The sequence below is a fragment of the Notolabrus celidotus genome, chromosome 10 (assembly GCF_009762535.1).
Source record: "Notolabrus celidotus isolate fNotCel1 chromosome 10, fNotCel1.pri, whole genome shotgun sequence".
Taxonomy (NCBI): Eukaryota; Metazoa; Chordata; class Actinopteri; order Labriformes; family Labridae; genus Notolabrus; species Notolabrus celidotus.
The window spans coordinates 29,851,402-29,873,540 of record NC_048281.1 but is presented as its reverse complement, the minus strand read 5'-3'; the positions used below and the strand labels follow the sequence as shown (position 1 = coordinate 29,873,540).

At 41.0% G+C, this 22,139-nt stretch overlaps 2 protein-coding genes across 4 annotated transcripts; both read left to right on the top strand.

Moving 5' to 3' along the window:
- Nucleotides 1-375: 375 nt before the first annotated feature.
- On the top strand, nucleotides 376-6,048 carry LOC117820329 (mucin-5AC-like). Its single transcript, XM_034694057.1, has 7 exons — nucleotides 376-698; nucleotides 2,336-2,443; nucleotides 2,536-2,645; nucleotides 2,816-3,011; nucleotides 3,331-3,416; nucleotides 3,486-4,825; nucleotides 5,240-6,048. The coding sequence occupies exons 1-7, from the start codon at nucleotides 500-502 to the stop codon at nucleotides 5,967-5,969; spliced, it is 2,769 nt and encodes a 922-aa protein (XP_034549948.1). The 5' UTR covers nucleotides 376-499; the 3' UTR covers nucleotides 5,970-6,048.
- A 3,612-nt stretch (nucleotides 6,049-9,660) lies between these two features.
- LOC117819863 (integumentary mucin C.1-like) lies at nucleotides 9,661-17,470 on the top strand. Of its 3 annotated transcripts, none has more exons than XM_034693355.1 (7): nucleotides 9,661-9,848; nucleotides 9,891-9,946; nucleotides 13,059-13,172; nucleotides 13,555-13,664; nucleotides 14,892-15,090; nucleotides 15,464-15,549; nucleotides 15,623-17,470. In XM_034693355.1, the coding sequence occupies exons 1-7, from the start codon at nucleotides 9,748-9,750 to the stop codon at nucleotides 17,357-17,359; spliced, it is 2,403 nt and encodes an 800-aa protein (XP_034549246.1). In that variant the 5' UTR covers nucleotides 9,661-9,747; the 3' UTR covers nucleotides 17,360-17,470. The 3 variants fall into 3 exon arrangements, with proteins under 3 accessions (XP_034549246.1, XP_034549247.1, XP_034549245.1); XM_034693356.1 differs by having other exon boundaries at nucleotides 9,661-9,946; nucleotides 15,623-17,176; nucleotides 17,246-17,470; XM_034693354.1 differs by having other exon boundaries at nucleotides 9,661-9,946.
- The last annotated feature ends 4,669 nt before the right edge of the window (nucleotides 17,471-22,139 follow it).

Below are 22,139 nucleotides of genomic sequence, written 5' to 3'. Positions count from 1 at the left end.
CATGTAAATATACAATGCAACAATTCTCCAAGCAGAATTCCATATTTCTATTTATTTTATTATTTAACTTCTATTTTTTTTAATGTAAAAACTACCTCTGCTACTCACCACTGCACTATTATCATATTATTTTAGCCTGTACATATTAGTCATGCCTATTTGTTGTTCTTTTGTATTTATAGCTGATGTTATTATTATTATATTTTTATTTTTATTTGTATGTCTTATTCCCATGCCTTGTACAAAGAGAGCACAGTTTACCGAAGTCAAATTCCTTGTGTGTTCAAGCATACCTGGCCAATGCAGCTGATTCTGATTCTGATTCTAATTCTATTGAGTCTGTTAAAATACTCACTGCATGAGTGACACGCACCTGTTCAGGTGCTTGATCTCATTAAGCAGACATAATGGCTCAGTTGTGCGGTGCTTCCAGTTTCTCACTCGGCGTCTTTGGCCTCGTTTGGCGGCAGAGAGGAGCTGAGCGGACCGGGATTATTTAATGGCTTCTGCCCTGGTAGCTTGGGTTTGGATCTGTTTAACACTAGCCCGGCTCATCTACGCAGGAGGCCACCGGTACGCTCACGGACATTTGACCGGCCAGGACGAGCTCGATGACGGCTCCAAGCAGCAGCCAGAGGCCGCTCTGGAAGACTCGATGGACCGAAGTTACTCAGCGCCTGTTTGGAAGTTCCTCCAAGGTAAACACCTTCTGCTATAGAGATGTTTGTTTTTACCACTTTCATAAAACATATGCATTAAGTTGTTTAGTAAGTTTACTTGAGGTAAAAGCCCTAATTTAATGATTTAACCCCATGTTAAAGGAGCAGTTGGTAATGGGTAAAAAACAATTCTTTTTTTCTGCTGTATTTGGAAAAAAAGTCATAATACTCATCAGTAATTGAAGTAATTTGAGATTATGGCCAAATCTGTGTTTTTCAATGCCTTTGTATCAAGCAATGTAATTATTCCCCTTGGTTCCCGTTATCACCAACCAATCAGAGCTACTCTTTGACCCTCTGTCCTGATTGGTCGAGTGGCGGACCCTACTAGGTTGTCCTGATTGGCTGGGAAGCCGGCACTACTTCCTCATAGAACAAGCACCAGAAGTAGGGGAAATCTGGTGGGGAGGGGTAGCGTTGACATTCGAAATCTCTCTCCAAACTGATGTTTATATCACGACTACCAACAGCAGCTTTAATCAACCACATAGTTTATGAAACTGAAAGGTTGTATTCATTTTTTTTTTAGAAAAGAGAACATGTTAACCTCAACTGGAAAACTTTTGTAACTAATGGATCTGAATATTTAAGAGGTCTAATATACTCATTTGAATGCACTCTACCCCCACTTCACTATACCTTTAATGCAGGGGTTCCCAAAGTGTTGGCCATGACCCCCTGGGGGTCGCGATACGCTAATACGGTTCGCCAATTGTCTTCCAGAGGTTAGGGTTATTCAACAGTTAATTACTAAAAGCATAAGTAGCAGCAGGTTAATTCATAACAGCACAGGAAACACAGGCACATGTGCATGGTGGTGGCACATTTTCTGCAGACCAGCAAAATGAATAATGAAGCAACATTAAATCACTTTGAGGGACAGAGGGGGTCACAAGTCTTTGGCACCTTTTATTTTGGGGGTCGAGGGCTGAAAAAGTTGGGAACCCCTGCCTTAATGCAAAATAGTTTCCAATGTATATATTGCAAATCAAGGCCCTTCTGTTTTACAGGTGATATATTTTACTTAAGGATTTGTTTTGGCCTGGTAGCAAATAGAATATTAGACCTCAAGAACACATTTTTCACTTAAATCAACCACTTATACCTGTGCAGATAAATGCTGCAAATGTCCTTCAGATGTTAAAATGTTTCTCTCTTTGAAACCTAATTTGTTGGAGAGGAACCTGGCTGCAGACACAGCCGCGTCAGCTTGTCACGTCAACCAGTCTGTGTTGATTGTGAAAATGAAGCTATCGTTAACAGCTGACTGAGCTTAGCACAGGATTACCTGGAAGTGGAGGGAGAAGACTGTGCAGATGTATGAAATGAATGTTGCTGACCATGACATTTTACAGAAAAAACCCAAGTGCAAAAAGAAAAGTGTTGTGTTTTGTTCAAATTCAATTAAACAAATAAGCTACTTTTTTATTGACCCTTCATCTTTGGACAGATTTAGGCTAGATGACTTGAGTGTTAAATATCAGGGTTCTGTTTGCAGCAGATACATGAGTATTCACTATATCTAACTCTCAAAGAAGCACAAGTGTGATCCCCAACATTTTTAATACTCATTTTAACCTCTTACTTTTCTTTTATGTAATATTTTCTCATTCCAGGAGATGGAGGAAGTCCATCAGATTTTAAGAAGCCACTTTACCACTGCAGCAATGCAGCACTCTTTCTGCACTTCTCTCTCTTCCGATACACAAACCTATTTCTAGAAGGTGGGTTTGATTCATCCGCCTCCCACAGTATGTTATTGCTTCTTTGAAAACTGAATGTCAAGCCTCATGTTTCTCCAAATCCCTTTTCACAGATGGGACTCCGTTGTTATCTCTGCCTGAAAGGTGTCACAGTTCCATTCATATTTATAGGGGGTGGTTGCTGGCAAAGCTTCCTTATGCTGGCTGTAGCATAGCAATGCAGGTAAAATGTTTAGTATATTGTCAAAACCAATGAGTACTATTTCTTACACTCCATATGACATTATTAGCACCATGACATCTCGTGTTTAAGATGTATTCCTCTGTTTATATAAAAGCATGCAGCCTTTATGGTAATGCAACACACTTTATGATAATGTTTTCTATCACCAGACTGGAAATGGAAATGATTCCCGCCTGTTGAAAATTCATTACTTCGACCGGCTCCTTAAGAAGAACATGACTGGCGTAGCCTTCTGCCGGAATCCTGATATATCCCCACAAGTATCTCCTCTGGTGACCTGTGGGGAAAGGCATGTCACTGTGAAGCTTCCTCGAGAGACAAAACTGAGAAAGGTCAGAGAGACTGGTAAGAACCTCCTACATTTTCCCATAAAACGTTAAAGAAGCATTAACCAGTACATGAACAGGCTATCAGACACAGCCAGAATACATTGATCTCTGATAAAGACATGATGGCTAATGAAATGCAGTTGCAAATACTTGCATATCCAGAAGTCACCGAACAACATTTGCAGTTAGGACTATTACCAGAAACGGTCTGACCACAATGAAAAAACAATGAGTTTATTGGCAAAGTAGATGGGCAGCTTTCCTGTCAAGAATATCTGTAAGAAATAGTTTGAATATTGTTGAATTTACCAATTTTTTAATTGTTTTTTGGGCAGATTTTTCCACAAATGAAGAATACTTAGTGAGACAGCAGATGACTGCCAATGCATTCTATGTGGAAATATCAAGGCAACCATACAAGGTAAGTCAAAACATTTTCAAGCAAAGTGTGAAAGATCTGTCATTAAAACTGACTAAGAATTTTTTACAGGATTCCGACTTTGAACTGGTCTATGTAGACTCCACTGGGACACTGTGTGCCGTGCAGGCTTCTTGTCCCCCCATTTCACCAAATCAAGTGGCAAGGCATCATGTCAAGAGATCTCTGCAGGAGCCTGATGCATTTGACCTGTGGGGCTTTGAAGAGATTCCTGTTGAACCGTTTGACCCAGAGGCAATACTGACAACAGCGCAGGTGACAACAGCGCAGGTGACAACCAGCTTAGCAACTGACACAGACACAGACACAGTCACAGTCACAGATGGTGAAACTGAGTATGATGCTGGCTTCTATGAATTATGGGGAGTAGATGAAATTCCTGAGGGGCCATACGTTGGAATAGATGTAGAACTTCCAGGGGCTACTGCTTCCACAACAACTGGAAACTCCATTGTTTCTCCTGCCACAATTATCACCTCTACTTTAGCCACAACCACTACAGCTGTCACAACCGCACCTGCATCTGTTGCAGTGATTACCACAATCAGTACTGTTGACCCTGCTACAACGACGACAACCACAACTAGCCCGCCTGCTGCAACTACCACCACAACCACTGCTGCGCCTCTGACTACGACGACAGCCACCATTGCAGCCACCACCACCATTGCAGCTGGTACAACAACAACCACTGCTGCGCCTGCTGCTACAACAACCACCACTCCTGCACCTGCTGCTACAACAACCACTGCTGCACCTGCTGCTACAACAACAACCACTGCTGCGCCTGCTGCTACAACAACCACCACTCCTGCACCTGCTGCTACAACAACAACCACTGCCAGGCCTGCCACAACAACCACCACCACCACAGCTGCACCTGCTGCTACAACAACCACCACTGCTAGGCCTGCCACAACAACCACCACCACAGCTGCACCTGCTGCTACAACAACAACCACTGCTAGGCCTGCCATAACAACAACCACCACAGCTGCACCTGCTGCTACAACAACCACCACTCCTGCACCTGCTGCTACAACAACCACTGCTGCACCTGCTGCTACAACAACAACTACTGCTGCGCCTGCTGCTACAACAACCACCACTCCTGCACCTGCTGCTACAACAACAACCACTGCCAGGCCTTCCACAACAACCACCACCACAGCTGCACCTGCTGCTACAACAACCACCACTGCTAGGCCTGCCACAACAACCACCACCACCACAGCTGCATCTGCTGCTACAACAACAACCACTGCTAGGCCTGCCATAACCACAACCACCACAGCTGCACCTGCTGCTACAACAACAACCACTTCTAGGCCTGCCATAACAACAACCACCACAGCTGCACCTGCTGCTACAACAACAACCACCACTGCTAGGCCTGCTACAACAAAAAAAACAACTGCTAAGCCTGCCACAACAACAAAAAAAACAACTGCTAAGCCTGCCACAACAACAAAAAAAACAACTGCTAAGCCTGCTACAACAACAAAAAAAACAACTGCTAAGCCTGCCACAACAACAAAAAAAACAACTGCTAAGCCTGCCACAACAACAAAAACAACTGTTAGGCCTGCTACAACAACAAAAACAACCACTGCTAAGCCTGCCACAACAACAAAAACAACTGTTAGGCCTGCTACAACAACAAAAACAACCACTGCTAGGCCTGCCACAACAACAAAAACAACTGTTAGGCCTGCTACAACAACAAAAACAACCACTGCTAGGCCTGCCACAACAACAAAAACAACTGTTAGGCCTGCTACAACAACAAAAACAACCACTGCTAGGCCTGCCACAACAACAAAAACAACTGTTAGGCCTGCTACAACAACAAAAACAACCACTGCTAGGCCTGCCACAACAACAAAAACAACTGTTAGGCCTGCTACAACAACAAAAACAACCACTGCTAGGCCTGCCACAACAACAACCAGTCCCCCTCAGTCAACCACCAATCCTCCTCCATCAACAACCAGTCCCCCGCTGTCATCAACTCGTCCCCCTCCGTCAACAACCAGTCCCACTCAGTCAACCACCAATCCTCCTCCATCAACAACCAGTCCCCCGCTGTCATCAACTCGTCCCCCTCCGTCAACAACCAGTCCCCCTCAGTCAACAACCAGTCCCCCTCCGTCAACAACCAATCCTCCTCCATCAACAACCAGTCCCCCACTGTCATCAACTCGTCCCCCTCCGTCATCAACCCGTCCCCCTCCGTCAACAACCAGTCCCCCTCCGTCAACAACCAATCCTCCTCCATCAACAACCAGTCCCCCGCTGTCATCAACCAGTCCCCCTCCGTCATCAACCAGTCCCCCTCCGTCATCAACCAGTCTATCAACCAGTCCCCCTCCGTCATCAACCAGTCCCCCTCTGTCAACCACCAATCCTCCTCCATCAACCACCAGCGCTCAGCCGTCGACCACCAGCGCTGCACCTTCAACCACAAGTGCTGTTCCTACAACTACATCTAATGCTGGCTCGACCACTACCAGCAGTATCTCTACCACAACATAGAAGTGATTTTATAAAACTGAAAACTGAGTGTGCACTTAAACATAATAAAATAAATCAATAATAAATATTAAGAAATGTATGATTCCTTTTCCTTTCACTTTTAAAAACATCTGGATTTATTATTGGATTATTTCAGCGGTTTATACAGTTCCAGATTAATATATCTGCCTTTATTCACTTATCTTTAATGCTCTGAAATATTTTGAGTCTGTTGATAACGCCCCAAAAGGTTCCCTTGAACACTGCTTAAAAAATTGTGCAATTGCCAGGAAATGCTCCCAAGCTTATAGATAAACTACAAGAAATACACACACACAAACAAAAAAAGTAAAACATTGGCTAAAAAATTGTTGAGCTTCCTGATGTCCACTTCTTGTTAAATACATTTTTACAACATCTTGCCTTTCAACTTTCTTTAAAAAAAAGGCATTACTAGGATTTTCTGTAGGAAGGGTACACTTTTGCTGCATAACACATCAGCGGGTATCAATATACAAATGGTACAGTTTGATACAAGTGTCATTCCTGATTGATTTAAATGTAAAATGCACATTTTAAAATCTGTACTCACCACTTCAGACTTTTCCATTTGAGGTTTAGAGTCAAACAACTCCATATATACCAGCTGCAGTAAATTATAATCAAAGAAAAGTGACAATCTAATAAGGTCAAACAATGGAGGAACATTTAAATTCTTCCAATGTCTGATATACTAATGTGAGATGCTATATGGACTCTACTTTCCAATATTCTTTTTAATTATACCACAGACAGAGCAGGTGCTAAAATAACAAATAATCCCCACTCTACATTGACACGTAAGCACAAGCTGACTCAGAATTAAGTTGATTTATTTTTCTACCACAGATTGTATTAACAATCTTCTATGAAGCTAAATCAATTGTGGTATATTTAGTTCCTTATGATGATTTGCATACAGTCTGTCACCTTCGACTTTTCCCCAAAGAACCAGATATGTTCCAAAAAAGAAAAGTTCAAGTCAATTAGCAGTTTCCTGGTTGACACTTAAAGGTGACATATCATGCAAAATCGACTTTTTAATGGTTCTCTACCTGAAATATGTGTCCCTGGCATGTCTACAAACACCCCGAAATGAAAAAAATCCATTCTGCCCCTGTTCTGATTTCTCCACCTTTCTGTAAATGTGTGCTGAAACCAGCCATTTCAGTTTTCAGTGTTTTTCATACGTCACAACGCCATCCGGTCTGTAACAGAAGCCAGAGCTCGGAGCTTGTTCAGCCCATAGACTGTATAAAATACAACTCAACTCCTCCTCCGTTTTTCATTACCTGCACATGTGTGCTAACAAGGAGCTTAGGAGGGAGGCATGCTAGTTGTAAGCTGTCTTAATAAACACAAAGGTCGGTTTTACTCCCCACGTCTGCAGATTTGAAGATCTAGTGGATGAATTTTATTTTTCATGGAAAAGTGCTAGCGCTAGTTAGCATAGCCACATAGCTACATGTTAGTTGCTGTGTACCGAGACACACGTCGACATACTGACAAATAAAACAACAAGAAACACTAAATCTGTGACCAATGGTTCAGAAAGGTCCTGCTGCAGGCGCCTCTCCGTCAGGATCATATTCTGGATCAAATTCAGAGGGGTGAAGTTACGCGAGTCTGTGAGCAGCCGTGTATATTCAGCCAACATTTAAACATTAGATCAACGTGCTGGGCCCACATCCACTTCCTGAGGGGGCGTGGTCAGAGAGCTCATTCTCATTTAAAGGCACAGACACAGAAAACAGCCTGTTCTGAGCAGGGCTGAAGAAGAGGGGTTTACAGGCATGCCAAAATCTGATTTCAAAGTGTTTTTTTGAGCAATAAACTTTAAAGACATGTTTTGGGGACCTCTTGGACCAATATATTTTGATGAAAAAGAGCATAATATGTCACCTTTAAGTCATGCAGGTACCAACTTTATACAAGAAAAAAAAAGAAAAACAGGAAAAACAGGGCTAAAAGGAAAAAAATGCCTCAATATATGAGTAGAAGGATAAAGAGAGAAATACAGAAGATGTATGGAAGAACAAAAATAAAATGTATCTAAAAGATTATGAAGAGTTTTCTGATGTCAGGGTAGAGCAGCTTATTTGCTATATATGAAAGACAATATATGGCTATGTCAGGGGAAAATATAAATGTATGCCAAATAAAACATCTTTGTCTCCTGAATATAAAAAGGTGTGCACTAATTTTTGTCTTTGAGGAGCTTATTTTCTTCTCTTTCTCTTATAAACCCTTAGTTCATTATTAGACTTGGAATTTATTAAATATAACATTTTTAAAAGAAGGCTTTAAATTGCTAAGCCAATAAACTCGTTCCCCAACATATACATACATAGACTATATATTATACACTTTATTTCAGACCCATAGGTCCACATCAGCATAAGAAGGTATATAAAAACTAGAAATAAATACAGGATCAGCAAGAAACAAAGATCAAATAACTACAGTTTACTTGTTCATCATTATTAAAATATGAAAAGACATTTGATCCAGTGTTTCCAGAAACAATAAAAAATACCTTGTATCACTTAATCTGGGCTGAGTGAGCTCCCATAAAATTTAATTATCTGAATCAACTAAGCGACACATACATTTATACATAACATTTCTTAGCACAGCATGAAATGTAGGGACATTATTAGATACAAACACAGAGCTTACACTCGTCCACCATAGTTCCCTGCACTTAGTTAACTGAATAAAGTCTGGTTTATACACCTGCGTTGACCTGGTATGCAAGGAAGAAAGGTTAAAGGTTACTGCTCAGCTCCAATCTGCACAGATGAAATGTTCAAACCAAGCCAGAAACCTTGGTGTAATCATAGACTCCGACCTTAATTTCAGCAGCCACATTAAGACAATTACAAAGTCAGCCTAGTATCACCTTAAGAATATATCAAGGATTAAAGGACTTAAGTCTCAGCAGGATGCAGAAAAACTAACTCCTCCATGCATTTTTCTTTAGCAGATCAGACTACTGTAACTGGGTCTTTACAGACGCCTTATCAGACGCCTGCAGCTCATACAGAATGCTGCTGCTCAAGTCCTAACAAGGACCAACAAAGTAGACCACATCACTCCAGTTCTTAGATCTCTACACTGGCTTCCTGTCTGCTACTACTGTATGAACCACCTTGACCTCTGAGGTCATCAGGTACTGGTCTGCTTTCAGTCCCTAGAGTCAGAATGAAACATGGTGAAGCAGCGTTCAGTCATTATGCACCACATATCTGGAACACACTCCCTGAAAGCTGCAGGTCCGCTCCAACTCTCACCTCTTTTAAATCAAAGACTAAGACTTTTTTATTTGCCACTGACTTCCTATCTTAGCTCATTTTAACCCACTTTAAATTAAAATTTTAATGTAATTTTTAATATATTTATAATTTTCCTTTTCTTTTCTGTTTTATTATATTTTTCATTTTAATTATGTTCTTTTATGCCTGTCTGAATGTCTCCAATGCTTCTAATCTTTTAATGTAAAGCACATTGAGTTGCCCTCGTGTATGAAATGCACTATACAAATAAAGCTGCGTTGACCTTATGCAGTATTGGCCAACGTGAGCACTGACTACACTTCCCAGAAGCCCCCTTGACATGCACGTGAAAACACACCTGTAGCACTTTCAGACCTAATTAATCAGACTGCGAAGGCGCAGCTGAGCAGCAGTCTGAGATTTTCAAAGGACATCATTGTCCTCATTTGGCTGCATAGAGGAGCTGAGCTGATCGGAGTGCTACAATGGCTTCTGCACTGATGGCTTGGGTTTGGATCGGTTTAACACTAGCCCAGCTCAACAACGCGGGAGGCCACCGGTACGCTCATGGACGTGTGTCCGACCAGGACGAGTTCGTTGACCGTACCGAGCAGCAGCCAGAAGCCGCTCTGGAAGACTCCACAGGTCGTAGTTTCCCAGCGCCGGTGTGGAATTTCCTCGGAGGTAAGTACCTGCTGCTCACGTGCTTTCTTTGTGGAACTGAGAAATTAAAGTGATGTTTTAGGTGAGCATAAAAAAAAAGACAATTTGTTGCTTTTCTGCGCCATGCTTCCCAACTTGTTGTGGCTGAAAAGTTACAATGTTCCAAAATGCTGAACTGGCTTTAATTTTAAACTGAGGTGTTTTTGTTTTTTACCCAAGAGGCAGGTAGACACTTTGAGTTAAGAATAAGTGCTTCATTCACAAAAATGTCCAAGACAGTCTGGCGGCAGACCTCCACCGTCACGTCCCTACCTCTGCAGACCTCCGCAGCGAAGCACCTCCGCTGACAAGCCCGGAAATATGCGCAAAACTTTCAAAATAAAATCGTTTTTTACTTCCGGTTTAGCATTTCGGTCTTAAATTACAATAGTCCGATGGCCTGCTCCCGAGAATGCGGCAGTATATTTTAAAAACAAAATCGATCGGTGACTTCCAGTTTAATCCTGTTTGAATAATCAATATTTTATTTTCACTCACTATTGATCGATTTAGTAGACCCAACTTGGTCGAGGCAGATGGCTGTCTAACATGAGTCTGGTTCTGCTCAAGGTTTCTGCCTGTTAAAGGAAGTTTTTCCTCTCCACTGTAACTAGCTAAATACTGTGAGGTGCAATGCTCATGATTGATTAAGATGGTGTCAGACTGAGTCTTACCCTGTCTTGAAGTAAAGCTCAACGTGTTCACAAATCGGCTCGTCATCCCTACAGCGTCCGGACAGACGCTACGGTACATATACATTTCTGTAGGACTTACTAGATGTCATTTATTCTTTTGCTTGTCAGAGCCCCCGTGGTGAGAGCTTCTTACTCTGATCCGGACTACAGTCCTGAGCAAAGCACCTCATTGGGTCAGAGGGGACAGGCCTGAGGTTGAGCGAGAGGGGCAGTCAGTAGAGGCAGGGGATGGGGACTCGACTCGGAGTGCACGCCGGTGAAATGTACGCGCAAGAGGCGGGCAGGACGGGATTTGATTGGTTTAAAATTTGGGGACCCAAAAACGGTGATTGGTTGGTGTTTTCCCAGGTTTACTCAGGCTGTAGATAGCAGTTTTTTTTTTCGCTCTTTTTTAAGAACACATTATGTATTGATTGCCGTCGGGACATAAACATAAACATAATTTTAACCAGTATAACAAAAAGTGTATCTAAATCTGATTACCAACCCCAGCTTTAATGAAGAGCAGAGCAGGCACGACACCTGCGGTTATGTTCTATGCCAGGGTGTTGACGATGAAACCTCCTGTACTGGCCTCAATAAATATGTCAAAGGCTAAAGAGCAGAGACTTAGTCAAGCTTCAGACATAACATTATAATAATAAAGAAAACAAACTAAACTAAATCCTTGATCATTTTGTGGGTTTGATTTTTGGGGCACAGAGGGCAGTGGTAGAGCTGACATGTGCAGCGTTTGACTGCGAGCTTTTCACCAGACAAAATGACGGAACCAATGATGCATCTAGGGAAGACAGAAAAAATGTTACATTGTCCAATTGGCAGATGAACTTCAGATTAAACAAAATTCAATTATTTAGCTTTGTCTGAAAACTCTCTATGCTGATCTGATGTTAAAAGTGCTCTTTTTCGTTTTGCTCTACACCCTCAATTACAGAAAACTTTTCAACTATCTTACAAAATTCAAACCTTTTTGGATCACAGACAACCAACCCGACCTGCAAAACCAATATGCAATTAATAAAGCCGACTAAACAAGTAGGCTCACAAAACGCTCATCCTCTATGAAACATAAATAGGGAACACTGCGAGAGGGATTTATCACTGACCCTGGCCGATGCTCTCTAACTACATGAAACTGTTAATACGTCGTACCAGTGTCAGATTAGGTCATTTGACTTAAGTTTAAAACTAGTTAAAGGTGACATATCATGCTTTTTTCATCAATATATATTGGTCTAAGAGGTCCCCAAAACATGTATTTAAAGTTTGTGCTCAAAAAAACACTTTGAAATCAGATTTTGGTCTGCCTGAAAAGTCCTTTTCTTCAGTCCTCCTCAGAACACTCTGTTTTCCCTCTGACCACGCCCCCTCAGGAAGTGGATGTGCCTCGGCTCTCCAGCACGTTGATCTAATGTTTACATGTTGGCTGAATATACACGGCTGCTCAGAGATCACGTTACTTCAACCCTCTGAATCTGATCCTGACGGAGAGGCGCCTGTAGCAGGACCTTTCTGAACCATTGGTCACAGATTTAGTGTTTCTTGTTGTTTTATTTATCAGTATGTAGACGTGTGTCTTGGTACACAGCTACGAACATGTAGCTATGTGGCTATGCTAACTAGCGCTAGCACTTATCCATGATAAATAAAAATCATCCACTAGATCTTCAAATCTGCAGACGTGGGGAGTAAAACCGACCTTTGTGTTTATTAAGACAGCCTACATGCCTCCCTCCTAAGCTCCTTGTTACCACACATTTGTGCAGGTAATGAAAAACGGAGGGGGGATTCAGTATTATTTTATACAGTCTATGGGCTGAACAAGCTCCGAGCTCTGACTCCGTGACAGACCGGATATTGATGTTACGTAACTAAAACACGGAAGTCTGAAACGGCTCGTTTCACACACATTTACAGAAAGGTGTAGAAATCAAAACAGGCAGAATGGATTTTTTTCATTCTCGGGGGGTTTGTAGACATGCCAGGGACACATATTTCAGGTAGAGAACCATTAAAGGTGACATATCATGCAAAATTGACTTTTTAAAGTATATAAAGGTCAACAAAATAAACCAATATTATCTTTTTCTACCTTTTTTAAAGATAGTCACCTACCGTTTTCTTCGTGAGTTTACCACGAGACTACAGGAAAGTCCACAACATCCGGTCACAGCGTCCAATTATGACAACATTTCCAGGCTTGTCAGCGGAGATGCATTACTGTGGAGGTCTGCAGAGGTAGGGGCTTGACTGTGGAGGTCTGCAGCTGGACCCCTCTCAAGAATGTTGGGAATTACGTGAACAAGAAAGCGAAAGAAACATTTACAGTTGCTTTATATTTGATGGTTAAATGTACCCCTTTTTTTTTTTTTTTTTTTTTTTTTTTTTTTTTTCCTCAGGTGGTGAAAAAAGCTCAGAGAAATTGGATTTCAATCAACCTCAATATCGCTGCAACAATGGAACCCTAGCTCTGCGCTTCTCACTCATCAGATACTCAAATCTGCGTCTTGAAGGTGCGTTTTAGACATCATTGACAGCATGGCATCACCTTGTGGCCATTTCTGGAAGCCTAATTTGCGTTCAAATCTGTGTTTTTTTTTTGTTTTTTTTTTAAGAAACTTCTATTGAAGCGTTTGATAACATTACATATATATTATAGGAAACTTGCATACGTATAGTTGTACACCATTACATTGCATTTAAGAAAATAAAAGAAATTACACATCTTTATCAGACATGACATAATTCTTGATGAAATAATGATATATGAAAAAGAGAGAAATATAACTAATACACATTGAAATAAGAAATGTTTATCCTTTTTAAGTAAATCTAAAGTGTGTGTGTGTGGCTTTTTGTTGTTCATAAAATGTGTGTCCTAATCCTTCTCCACAGACGGGGCTCGGCTGTTGTCACTTCCTGGTACCTGCAACAGCACAGTTCAGGTTCATAGATGGTGGCTGCTGGTGAAGCTTTCTTATACTGGCTGTGACACAGCAATGCAGGTAAAAATAATTTGCTCTCCAAATCAAGTCTACCAATTCTTGGACATCATTGTTAATGTTGCAGACTGGGCACACCTTGAGTGCATTGACTTTCCTGCTAATTGTCTGAGACAGAAAATGGCTAATGTTAGCACTTAGTCATTTTCTAGTTGGCATTACTGTTTGCAAGAAAGTGGCTGAATATTTCTGTTTGAAAGTATTACACAATACATTAGAAAAAAGACATTCCTCCTCTCCAATTAGTGGCAAATGTTAACTTTACCTGCTGTCTAATCATTGTTTTTGTTAAGTTTTTATTGACTTCATCACAAGAAATTCATTCACTATAAATGATACATACATATTGACGGGCATATACTATCAACAGACAGCACAGCCAATTTTTGGTCGAAAGACCCTTTCGACAAAAAAACAAAAGACAAAAAAAACAACAACACTAAAAGGCAGCCCCACATTAAGTGTCAATAAGTAACACTGTTCAGTAACTTATATTTTTTAAGTTCATCTACACACCTGTACACACATCTCTAACTTTCAAATGCAGCAGTTTCGGCCATGAGTCTGAACCACTCTTTAAACTCTGGTTTGTGTGGGCTCTTCCGATTACGGAGAATAAGCCTAGCTGCATTAACACAGCCTGTTATTATCAGTGCAGATTCTGCTTTGGTAACACCAGATGGCACTAGAGAAAAGTCCCCTAAAAGACACAACTGAGGAGACTCTGGAAGAGGTTGTTTAAGCCAGCCTTCAAAACTTTTTGAAGTTTCTCCAAAAAGGTAATGCCGTGTTACAGCCCCATAGAGCATGGAGAAATGTGCCCACTTCTTTATTACATTTCCAGCATTTATTATCCTTGTTTAGGCCCATTTTAAATATTTTTACGGGTGTGAAATAATATCTGTCTAATCATAGTTTACGGGTTATGAAATGTTTGAATCTGCTTATCTCTATCACTTCACTACTTGTCCGGTGATCACAAACTGTGAACACACTTGGATGAAGATTAACTTTATTGCTACATTTTAAACAGCTAAATTTAGCATCCATAGGTTGACATGGTCAAGCATTTTTTAATTTTTTTAATGAGAACCACCTGAGATGGGAATGGCCTCTTCTATTACAGAATTTGCCATGTGTTAAAACTTGCTGTGCTTTCCTTTACATCTCATATTGTCTTGTATTCATATATTATATCTCTTACAATTAATACAAATCCTTGATTCCCAGACCGTGGATGCAGGTGGTGCCCGCCTGCTAAAGGTGCATTACTTTGACCGTCTGCGGCAGGAGAACATGACGGGCATGGCTGTTTGTAAGAATCCTGAAATGTCACCACAAGTAGTGTCCCCACTGGTGACGTGTGGAACAAAGCTTGTCACTGTGAAGCTGCCTCAAGAAACTAAACTAAAGAAGTTGAGAGATCTTGGTAAGGACTAAGTAGCTGAGAATGTGTACAAGCTTCCTGTCTTGTTTCACCAAAATGAATTCAAAGGTGGATTAATATACTCCTGAACACAGCCCTTGTACAATATTGTCTTATGAATTTGAGTAACATCTAGGCTAATGAGTCAAGGTCAAACTCTCCAATTTGCCAATTGTAGTTGGTGGTCACTATATTGGATGCACAAGCTATACCACTATGCTAGCAAAGCCTTGCTAAGTCCAGCAGACTAAGCCGAAGATGCTATGTCCATATTTGTAAAGTTGAAACTGAAGAATTTCTGTAATGATGCGATGGTTTTAAATGTTTAAATCCTGTAAATTACACAAAGATTAAGATTTGAATTATCTCTTGGCAGATTTTTTCAACAATGAAGGACACTCTGTGAAACAGCAGAGAACTACTAGTGCGTTATTTGTGGAGATATCAAAGTTACCAAACAAGGTATGTGGGATGCAAACCATGTTAAAACACTGTTGAATATTTAATGAAAAACTAACACATAATTTGTTCTTAGGATTCTGCATTTGAACTAGTCTATCTAGACTCCACTGGGACATTGTGCACCATGCTGGCAGCTTGTACTCATGTACTTCCAAAAAAAGTGGGGCGGCATCATGTGAGGAGATCTCTGCAGGAACCAGATATATTGGAGCTGTGGGGCTTTGACGAGATTCCTGTTGAACCATTTAATCCAGATACAACTCAGACCATAACGGCTGCAACAACCAGCCCAATAACTGATACAGACACAGGTACAAATCAGGCAACTATTGATGATACTGGCATCTTCACAGATGAAGATATTGATGAGTTGTGGGGATTTGAGAATATTCCTGATGGACCATACACTGGAGTAGACTATTCGGGGCCAACCACTGCACCAACAACAACAACCACCACCACTGTTGCGCCTGTAACAACTACCACAACAACCACTCTTGTGCCTGTGACTACCACAACAGCCACCGCAGCTGCAACCACAACAGCGGCCACTGCAGCTGCGACAACAAAAGCCACCACAGCAGCTGCGACAACAAAAGCCACCACAGCAGCTGCGACAACAAAAGCCGCCACCGCAGCTGCAACAACAAAAGCCACCACCACAGCTGCAACAACGAAAGCCGCCACCACAGCTGCGACAACAAAAGCCGCCACCGCAGCTGCGACAACCAAAGCCGCCACCGCAGCTGCGACAACCAAAGCCGCCACCGCAGCTGCGACAACCAAAGCCGCCACCGCAGCTGCGACAACCAAAGCCGCCACCGCAGCTGCGACAACAAAAGCCGCCACTTCAGCTGCGACAACAAAAGCCGCCACCACAGCTGCGACAACAAAAGCCGCCACCGCAGCTGCGACTACAAAAGCCGCCACCGCAGCTGCGACAACAAAAGCCGCCACCGCAGCTGCGACTACAAAAGCCGCCACCGCAGCTGCGACAACAAAAGCCGCCACCGCAGCTGCGACAACAAAAGCCGCCACCGCAGCTGCAACTACAAAAGCAGCCACCGCAGCTGCGACAACAAAAGCTGCCACCGCAGCTGCGACAACAAAAGCCGCCACCGCAGCTGCGACAACAAAAGCCGCCACCGCAGCTGCGACAACAAAAGCCGCCACCGCAGCTGCGACAACCAAAGCCGCCGCAGCTGCAACAACAAAAGCCGCAACCGCAGCTGCAACTACAAAAGCCGCCACCGCAGCTGCGACAACTAAAGCCGCCACAGCAGCTGCGACTACAAAAGCAGCCACCGCAGCTGCGACAACTAAAGCCGCCACCGCGACAACAAAAGCCGCCACCACAGCTGCCACAACTAAAGCCGCCACCGCAGCTGCAACAACAAAAGCCGCCACCGCAGCTGCGACAACTAAAGCCGCCACCACAGCTGCAACAACAAAAGCTGCAACTACAAAAGCCGCCACCGCAGCTGCAACAACAAAAGCTGCAACTACAAAAGCCGCCACTGCAGCTGCAACAACAAAAGCTTCAACTACAAAAGCCAAGACCACTGCGCCTCCGACCACGACCACTGCGCCACCGACCACGACCACTGCCGCTCCGGCTACGACCACCAGCGCCCAGCCATCCAGCACCACCACCGCTCCGGCTACGACCACCAGCGCCCAGCCATCCAGCACCACTACTGCTCCGGCTACGACCACCAGTGCCCAGCCATCCAGCACCACAGGCTCCGGCTCATCAACAACCAGCGGTGCTTCCTCTACCACGACAGCAGCCCTCTCTACAACAACGTAGAGAATTGAAGTATGCAACATTCACAGAGAAGAAGAAAAAAGACTTTTTAATTGTAAAAAATAAAATAAAATCTGAATTTAATGAATGCATAATAAAATATATTTTTTATAACTGGAAGTTCATTTTTTTAGCCTTTTCATAAAAGCAACAGTTGAAACTTTTAATGACACAGGGTTTCTTATCGGGGATTTAGAACACTCTTATGCACACTTGAATCCTGACATGTCAGAGCAAATGATGGATGATGTTTTCCTTCTGCTCCTTTTTTATATAATGGTGACTTTTATAAATAAGTAATTTAATCAACTTTTATTTCAATCATGCCATGTTAGGTTTAAACTAAATGTTAAATTATGGATTTGAAATGAGCAATTGGGTAAGAATTAAAAAAAAATATCAGATCTGCATTGGCTTTACTGGAACTACAAACAAAACTTGAACCTGATGTACAAGATGACATAAGACTATAATACAGACCACAGTTTAAAAATATATGATGAAAGGAGAACTTATTCTCAACAATAATTCACCTTTACTCATGGGTATATAAGGACTAATCTGTCACGTACATCATTTTATAGTGAGAGCGTTTAGAATAAATGTAGTCACTGTCCATCTTATCAATTATTGGACAAAAAGTCTCTTATGTCTCTGGTAATTTTCCTTTAATATTTGAGATCAAACTTTTCCTTTCACATCACCTGATGCATACTTTTCTGGTTACATTGCAGTGTTTCTGGTGATGGTGTTTTATAAAAGCTTAAATAATTGTTTATGGTCACAACCAAAGCCAAAAAATAAATCAGCTTGTTTCTGTTTCACTTCCAGTAGCTCTAACTCTATTTCAGATCAACTAAATTAACTATTTAAAGTCCAGTGCACAGATTACTTATCTCATTGTCAAGTTTAAATAATTATTTTTATTCATGCATTTGGGCTATTTTGCAAAATTTTACTGTCAGGTCCTTTTTTTGTTTACAGAAACTGTATAACTTATAAACAAGCTGAAACACTACTTTGACGAATTTCATATTGCATGCAGTCATACATGAAAAAAATCAAAAAATAAATGTTATGGTGTCAAATTGATTAATTTGCAAGCCAGCACCTTTTATTAAAGTATTTTTGCACTGCCCAATGAATGTTTTTGCATATTGTGTCATAAGTAAACCATGGACACAAAAGACTGACAAACAAGATTCACACATTTTTTCCACAAGTTACTTTCTCTTATATGCTCTTAGTTCATTCTTAGACTTGGAATTTATTAAATGTAATATTCTTTTTTTTCTTTTTTTTTTTTTACCACAATATTTTATTCAGTTTTTTAGCAGCATGAATTACAGCTTTTTACATTCACATATTATATAGCAAGACATACAACTGCTGCGTTTACACATCACAAATAAGTAAAAAAAACAAAAACAAGACATAACAAAAACAAAACAACCCCCCCCCAAAATAAATAAATAAATAAATAATAATAATAATAATAATAATAATAATACAAGAACACATCTCCAGTTACAATAAATGGTAATCTATACAAATTGGAGTATATAAATGCATTAAATACAGAATGTGAAAAGCACCTATAGGGAAAAAAAGAAAGATTCAACATGCTTTGAAACTGCAATGTCCACATCATTTAGTCATTCACTTGATCATCTATTAAATCTAAATACTTAACATAATTAATGAAAGGCTTCCATATGTTCTCAAAAATATGCTGTTTACCCTTTAATATGTAAGTTATCCTTTCTAGTGGAAGGCTTGACAACATCTGTCTTATCCATTGAGCAGTACTTGGTCTTTGATTGTTTTTCCATAACATTGCAATACATTTTTTAGCGTAAAGCAAGCTCAGGTCTATAACATTCTTTTAACATTTTTAAAAGAAGGCTTTAAATTGCTAAGTCAGTAAACTGGTTCCCCAACATATACATATATATGGTTTTATAATATACACTTTATTTCAGACCCATAGGTCCACATCAGCATAAGAAGGTATATAAAAGCTAGAAATAAATACAGGGTCAGCAAGAAACAAAGATCAAATAACTACAGTTTACTTGTTCATTATTATTAAAATATTAAAAGACATTTGATCCAGTGTTTCCAGAAACAATAAAAATACCTTGTATCACTTAATCTGGGCTGAGTGAGCTCCCATAACATTTTATGACACTGTGGTAGCGTCTGCTTTCTTCTATGCAGTGGTCTGCTGGGGAGCAGGGAGCACAGACAGGGACAGGAAAAGACTTATCAGACTGGTCAGGAGGGCCAGCTCTGTCCTGGACTGTCCTCTGGACTCCATAGAGGAGGTGGGTGAGAGGAGGATGTTAGCCAAGCTGACATCCATCATGGACAATCCCTCTCACCCCCTGCATGAGACTGTGGGGTCCCTGAGCAGCTCCTTCAGCAGCAGACTGAAGACTCCCACCCTGCAGGACGGAGCGCTACCGCAGGTCCTTCATCCCATCTGCAATCAGACTGTTTAACACCAGCACTGCTGTGTCCCGTTAATCAGCTGTTCTCATCTTTCATTCCACTACATGGAAGTTACTGTGACTTGGCACATTCACAAAGAACTACTGTAACCATCTGAATCGCACTGTTCTTCATACTGTGTATGTTTGTTTTCAAATAACCTGGTGCAATTTTTATCGTGCAATAACTTACCTATCTATTTATCAGATAGAAGTGTACATAGTGTGTATATATCTGTAATAGTTGCCATATCTTATTTTATTTTATTTTTACTTTATTTTCTTTTATTCTATTTTATGTTATTTTATTTTATTTTATTTTATTTTACCCTTGTCATTGCTATTATTAATTACAATAATAATAGCAATTATATTTTTTAACTACGTTAGTACATTGTTGTATTCCCCTGTCCCGTGTTGTAAGCTGCTGTAACAAAAGAGATTTCCTCCAACGGGAGACAAATAAAGTATATCTTATCTTATCTTATTTCATCTTATAAAATTTAATTATCTGAATCAACTAGGTGACACATACATTTATACATAACATTTCTTAGCACAGCATGAAATGTAGGGACATTATTAGATACAAACATAGAGCTTACACTCGTCCACCATAGTTCCCTGCACTTAGTTAACTGAATAAAGTCTGATTTATACACCTGCGTTGACCTTATGCAGTATTGGCCGACGTGAGCACTACTACACTGACTACACTTCCCAGAAGCCCCCTTGACATGCACGTGAAAACACACCTGTAGCACTTTCAGACCTAATTAATCAGACTTCAAAGGCGCAGCTGAGCAGCAGTCTGAGATTTTCAAAGGACATCATTGTCCTCATTTGGCTGCATAGAGGAGCTGGGCTGACCGGAGTGCTGCAATGGCTTCTGCACTGATGGCTTGGGTTTGGATCGGTTTAACACTAGCCCAGCTCAACAACGCGGGAGGCCACCGGTACGCTCATGGACGTGTGTCCGACCAGGACGAGCTCGTTGACCGTACCGAGCAGCAGCCAGAAGCCGCTCTGGAAGACTCCACAGGTCGTAGTTTCCCAGCGCCGGTGTGGAATTTCCTCGGAGGTAAGTACCTGCTGCTCACGTGCTTTCTATGTGGAACTGAGAAATTAAAGTGATGTTTTAGGTGAGCATAAAAAAAAAAAGAGACAATTTGTTGCTTTTCTGCGCCATGCTTCCCAACTTGTTGTGACTGAAAAGTTACAATGTTCCAAAATGCTGAACTGGCTTTAATTTTAAACTGAGGTGTTTTTTTTAACCCACGAGGCAGGTGGACACTTTGAGCTAAGAATAAGTGCTTCATTCACAAAAGAAACATTTATAGCAGCTTTATATTTGATGCTTAAAATGTAACCCCCCCCCCCCCCCCCCCCCCCCTTCAGGTGGTGCAAAAAGCTCAGAGAAATTGGATGATTTCAATCAACCACAATATCGCTGCAACAATGGAACCCTATCCCTGCGCTTCTCACTCATCAGATACTCAAATCTGCGTCTGGAAGGTGCGTTTTATTTGCCATTAACAGTATGGTATGGCTTTCTGGAAGCCTAATTTGCCTCCAAATCTTTTTTTTGTTTTGTTTTTTTGTTGAAGAAACCTTTTATTGAAGGCACTGGTTAACATTACATATATTATAGGAAACTTTCATACGTATAGTTATACACCGTACACTGCATTTAAGAAAATAAAATAAATTACAAAGCTTTATCAGACATGTAATAATTATCGATGAAATAATGATACATGACAAAAAAATAAATATAACTAAAACAGTTAAATAAGAAATGTTTATCCTTTTGTTTTAAGTAAATCTAAAGTGTGTGTCTGTCTGTGTGTGTGTCTGTCTGTGTGTGTGTCTCTGTCTGTGTGTCTCTGTCTGTCTCTCCTTCTGTCTGTGTCTCCTGTCTCTGTCTGTGTGTCTCTGTCTGTCTCTCCTTCTGTCTGTGTGTCTCTGTCTGTCTCTCCTTCTGTCTGTGTCTCTGTCTGTGTCTCCTGTCTCTGTCTGTGTGTCTCTGTCTGTCTCTCCTCCTGTGTTTCTCTGTCTGTGTCTCCTTCTGTCTCTGTGTGTCTGTCAATTCAATTCAAATTTGCTTTATTTGCATGAACGAGATGTTATTGCCAAAGCACATAAATTCATACAGTACATTATATATATTCACAACACACTACACTCACCATATATACACTAATCACACACCATATTCATTACATATTATATTCATCACATACATATCAACCATATATTACATATTTTATGTGCATTAATGAACGATGGTG

Coding starts and splice junctions, on each gene's coding strand:
- LOC117820329 (XM_034694057.1), top strand. CDS start 500: ATGGCTTCTGCCCTGGTAGCTTGGGTTTGGATCTGTTTAACACTAGCC. Junction 3,012..3,330: donor GAGAAAGGTCAGAGAGACTG/GTAAGAACCTCC, acceptor TTTTTTGGGCAG/ATTTTTCCACAAATGAAGAA. Junction 4,826..5,239: donor ACAACAACCACCACTGCTAG/GCCTGCTACAAC, acceptor AACCACTGCTAG/GCCTGCCACAACAACAAAAA.
- LOC117819863 (XM_034693354.1), top strand. CDS start 9,748: ATGGCTTCTGCACTGATGGCTTGGGTTTGGATCGGTTTAACACTAGCC. Junction 9,947..13,058: donor GGTGTGGAATTTCCTCGGAG/GTAAGTACCTGC, acceptor TTTTTTCCTCAG/GTGGTGAAAAAAGCTCAGAG. Junction 15,091..15,463: donor AAAGAAGTTGAGAGATCTTG/GTAAGGACTAAG, acceptor ATCTCTTGGCAG/ATTTTTTCAACAATGAAGGA.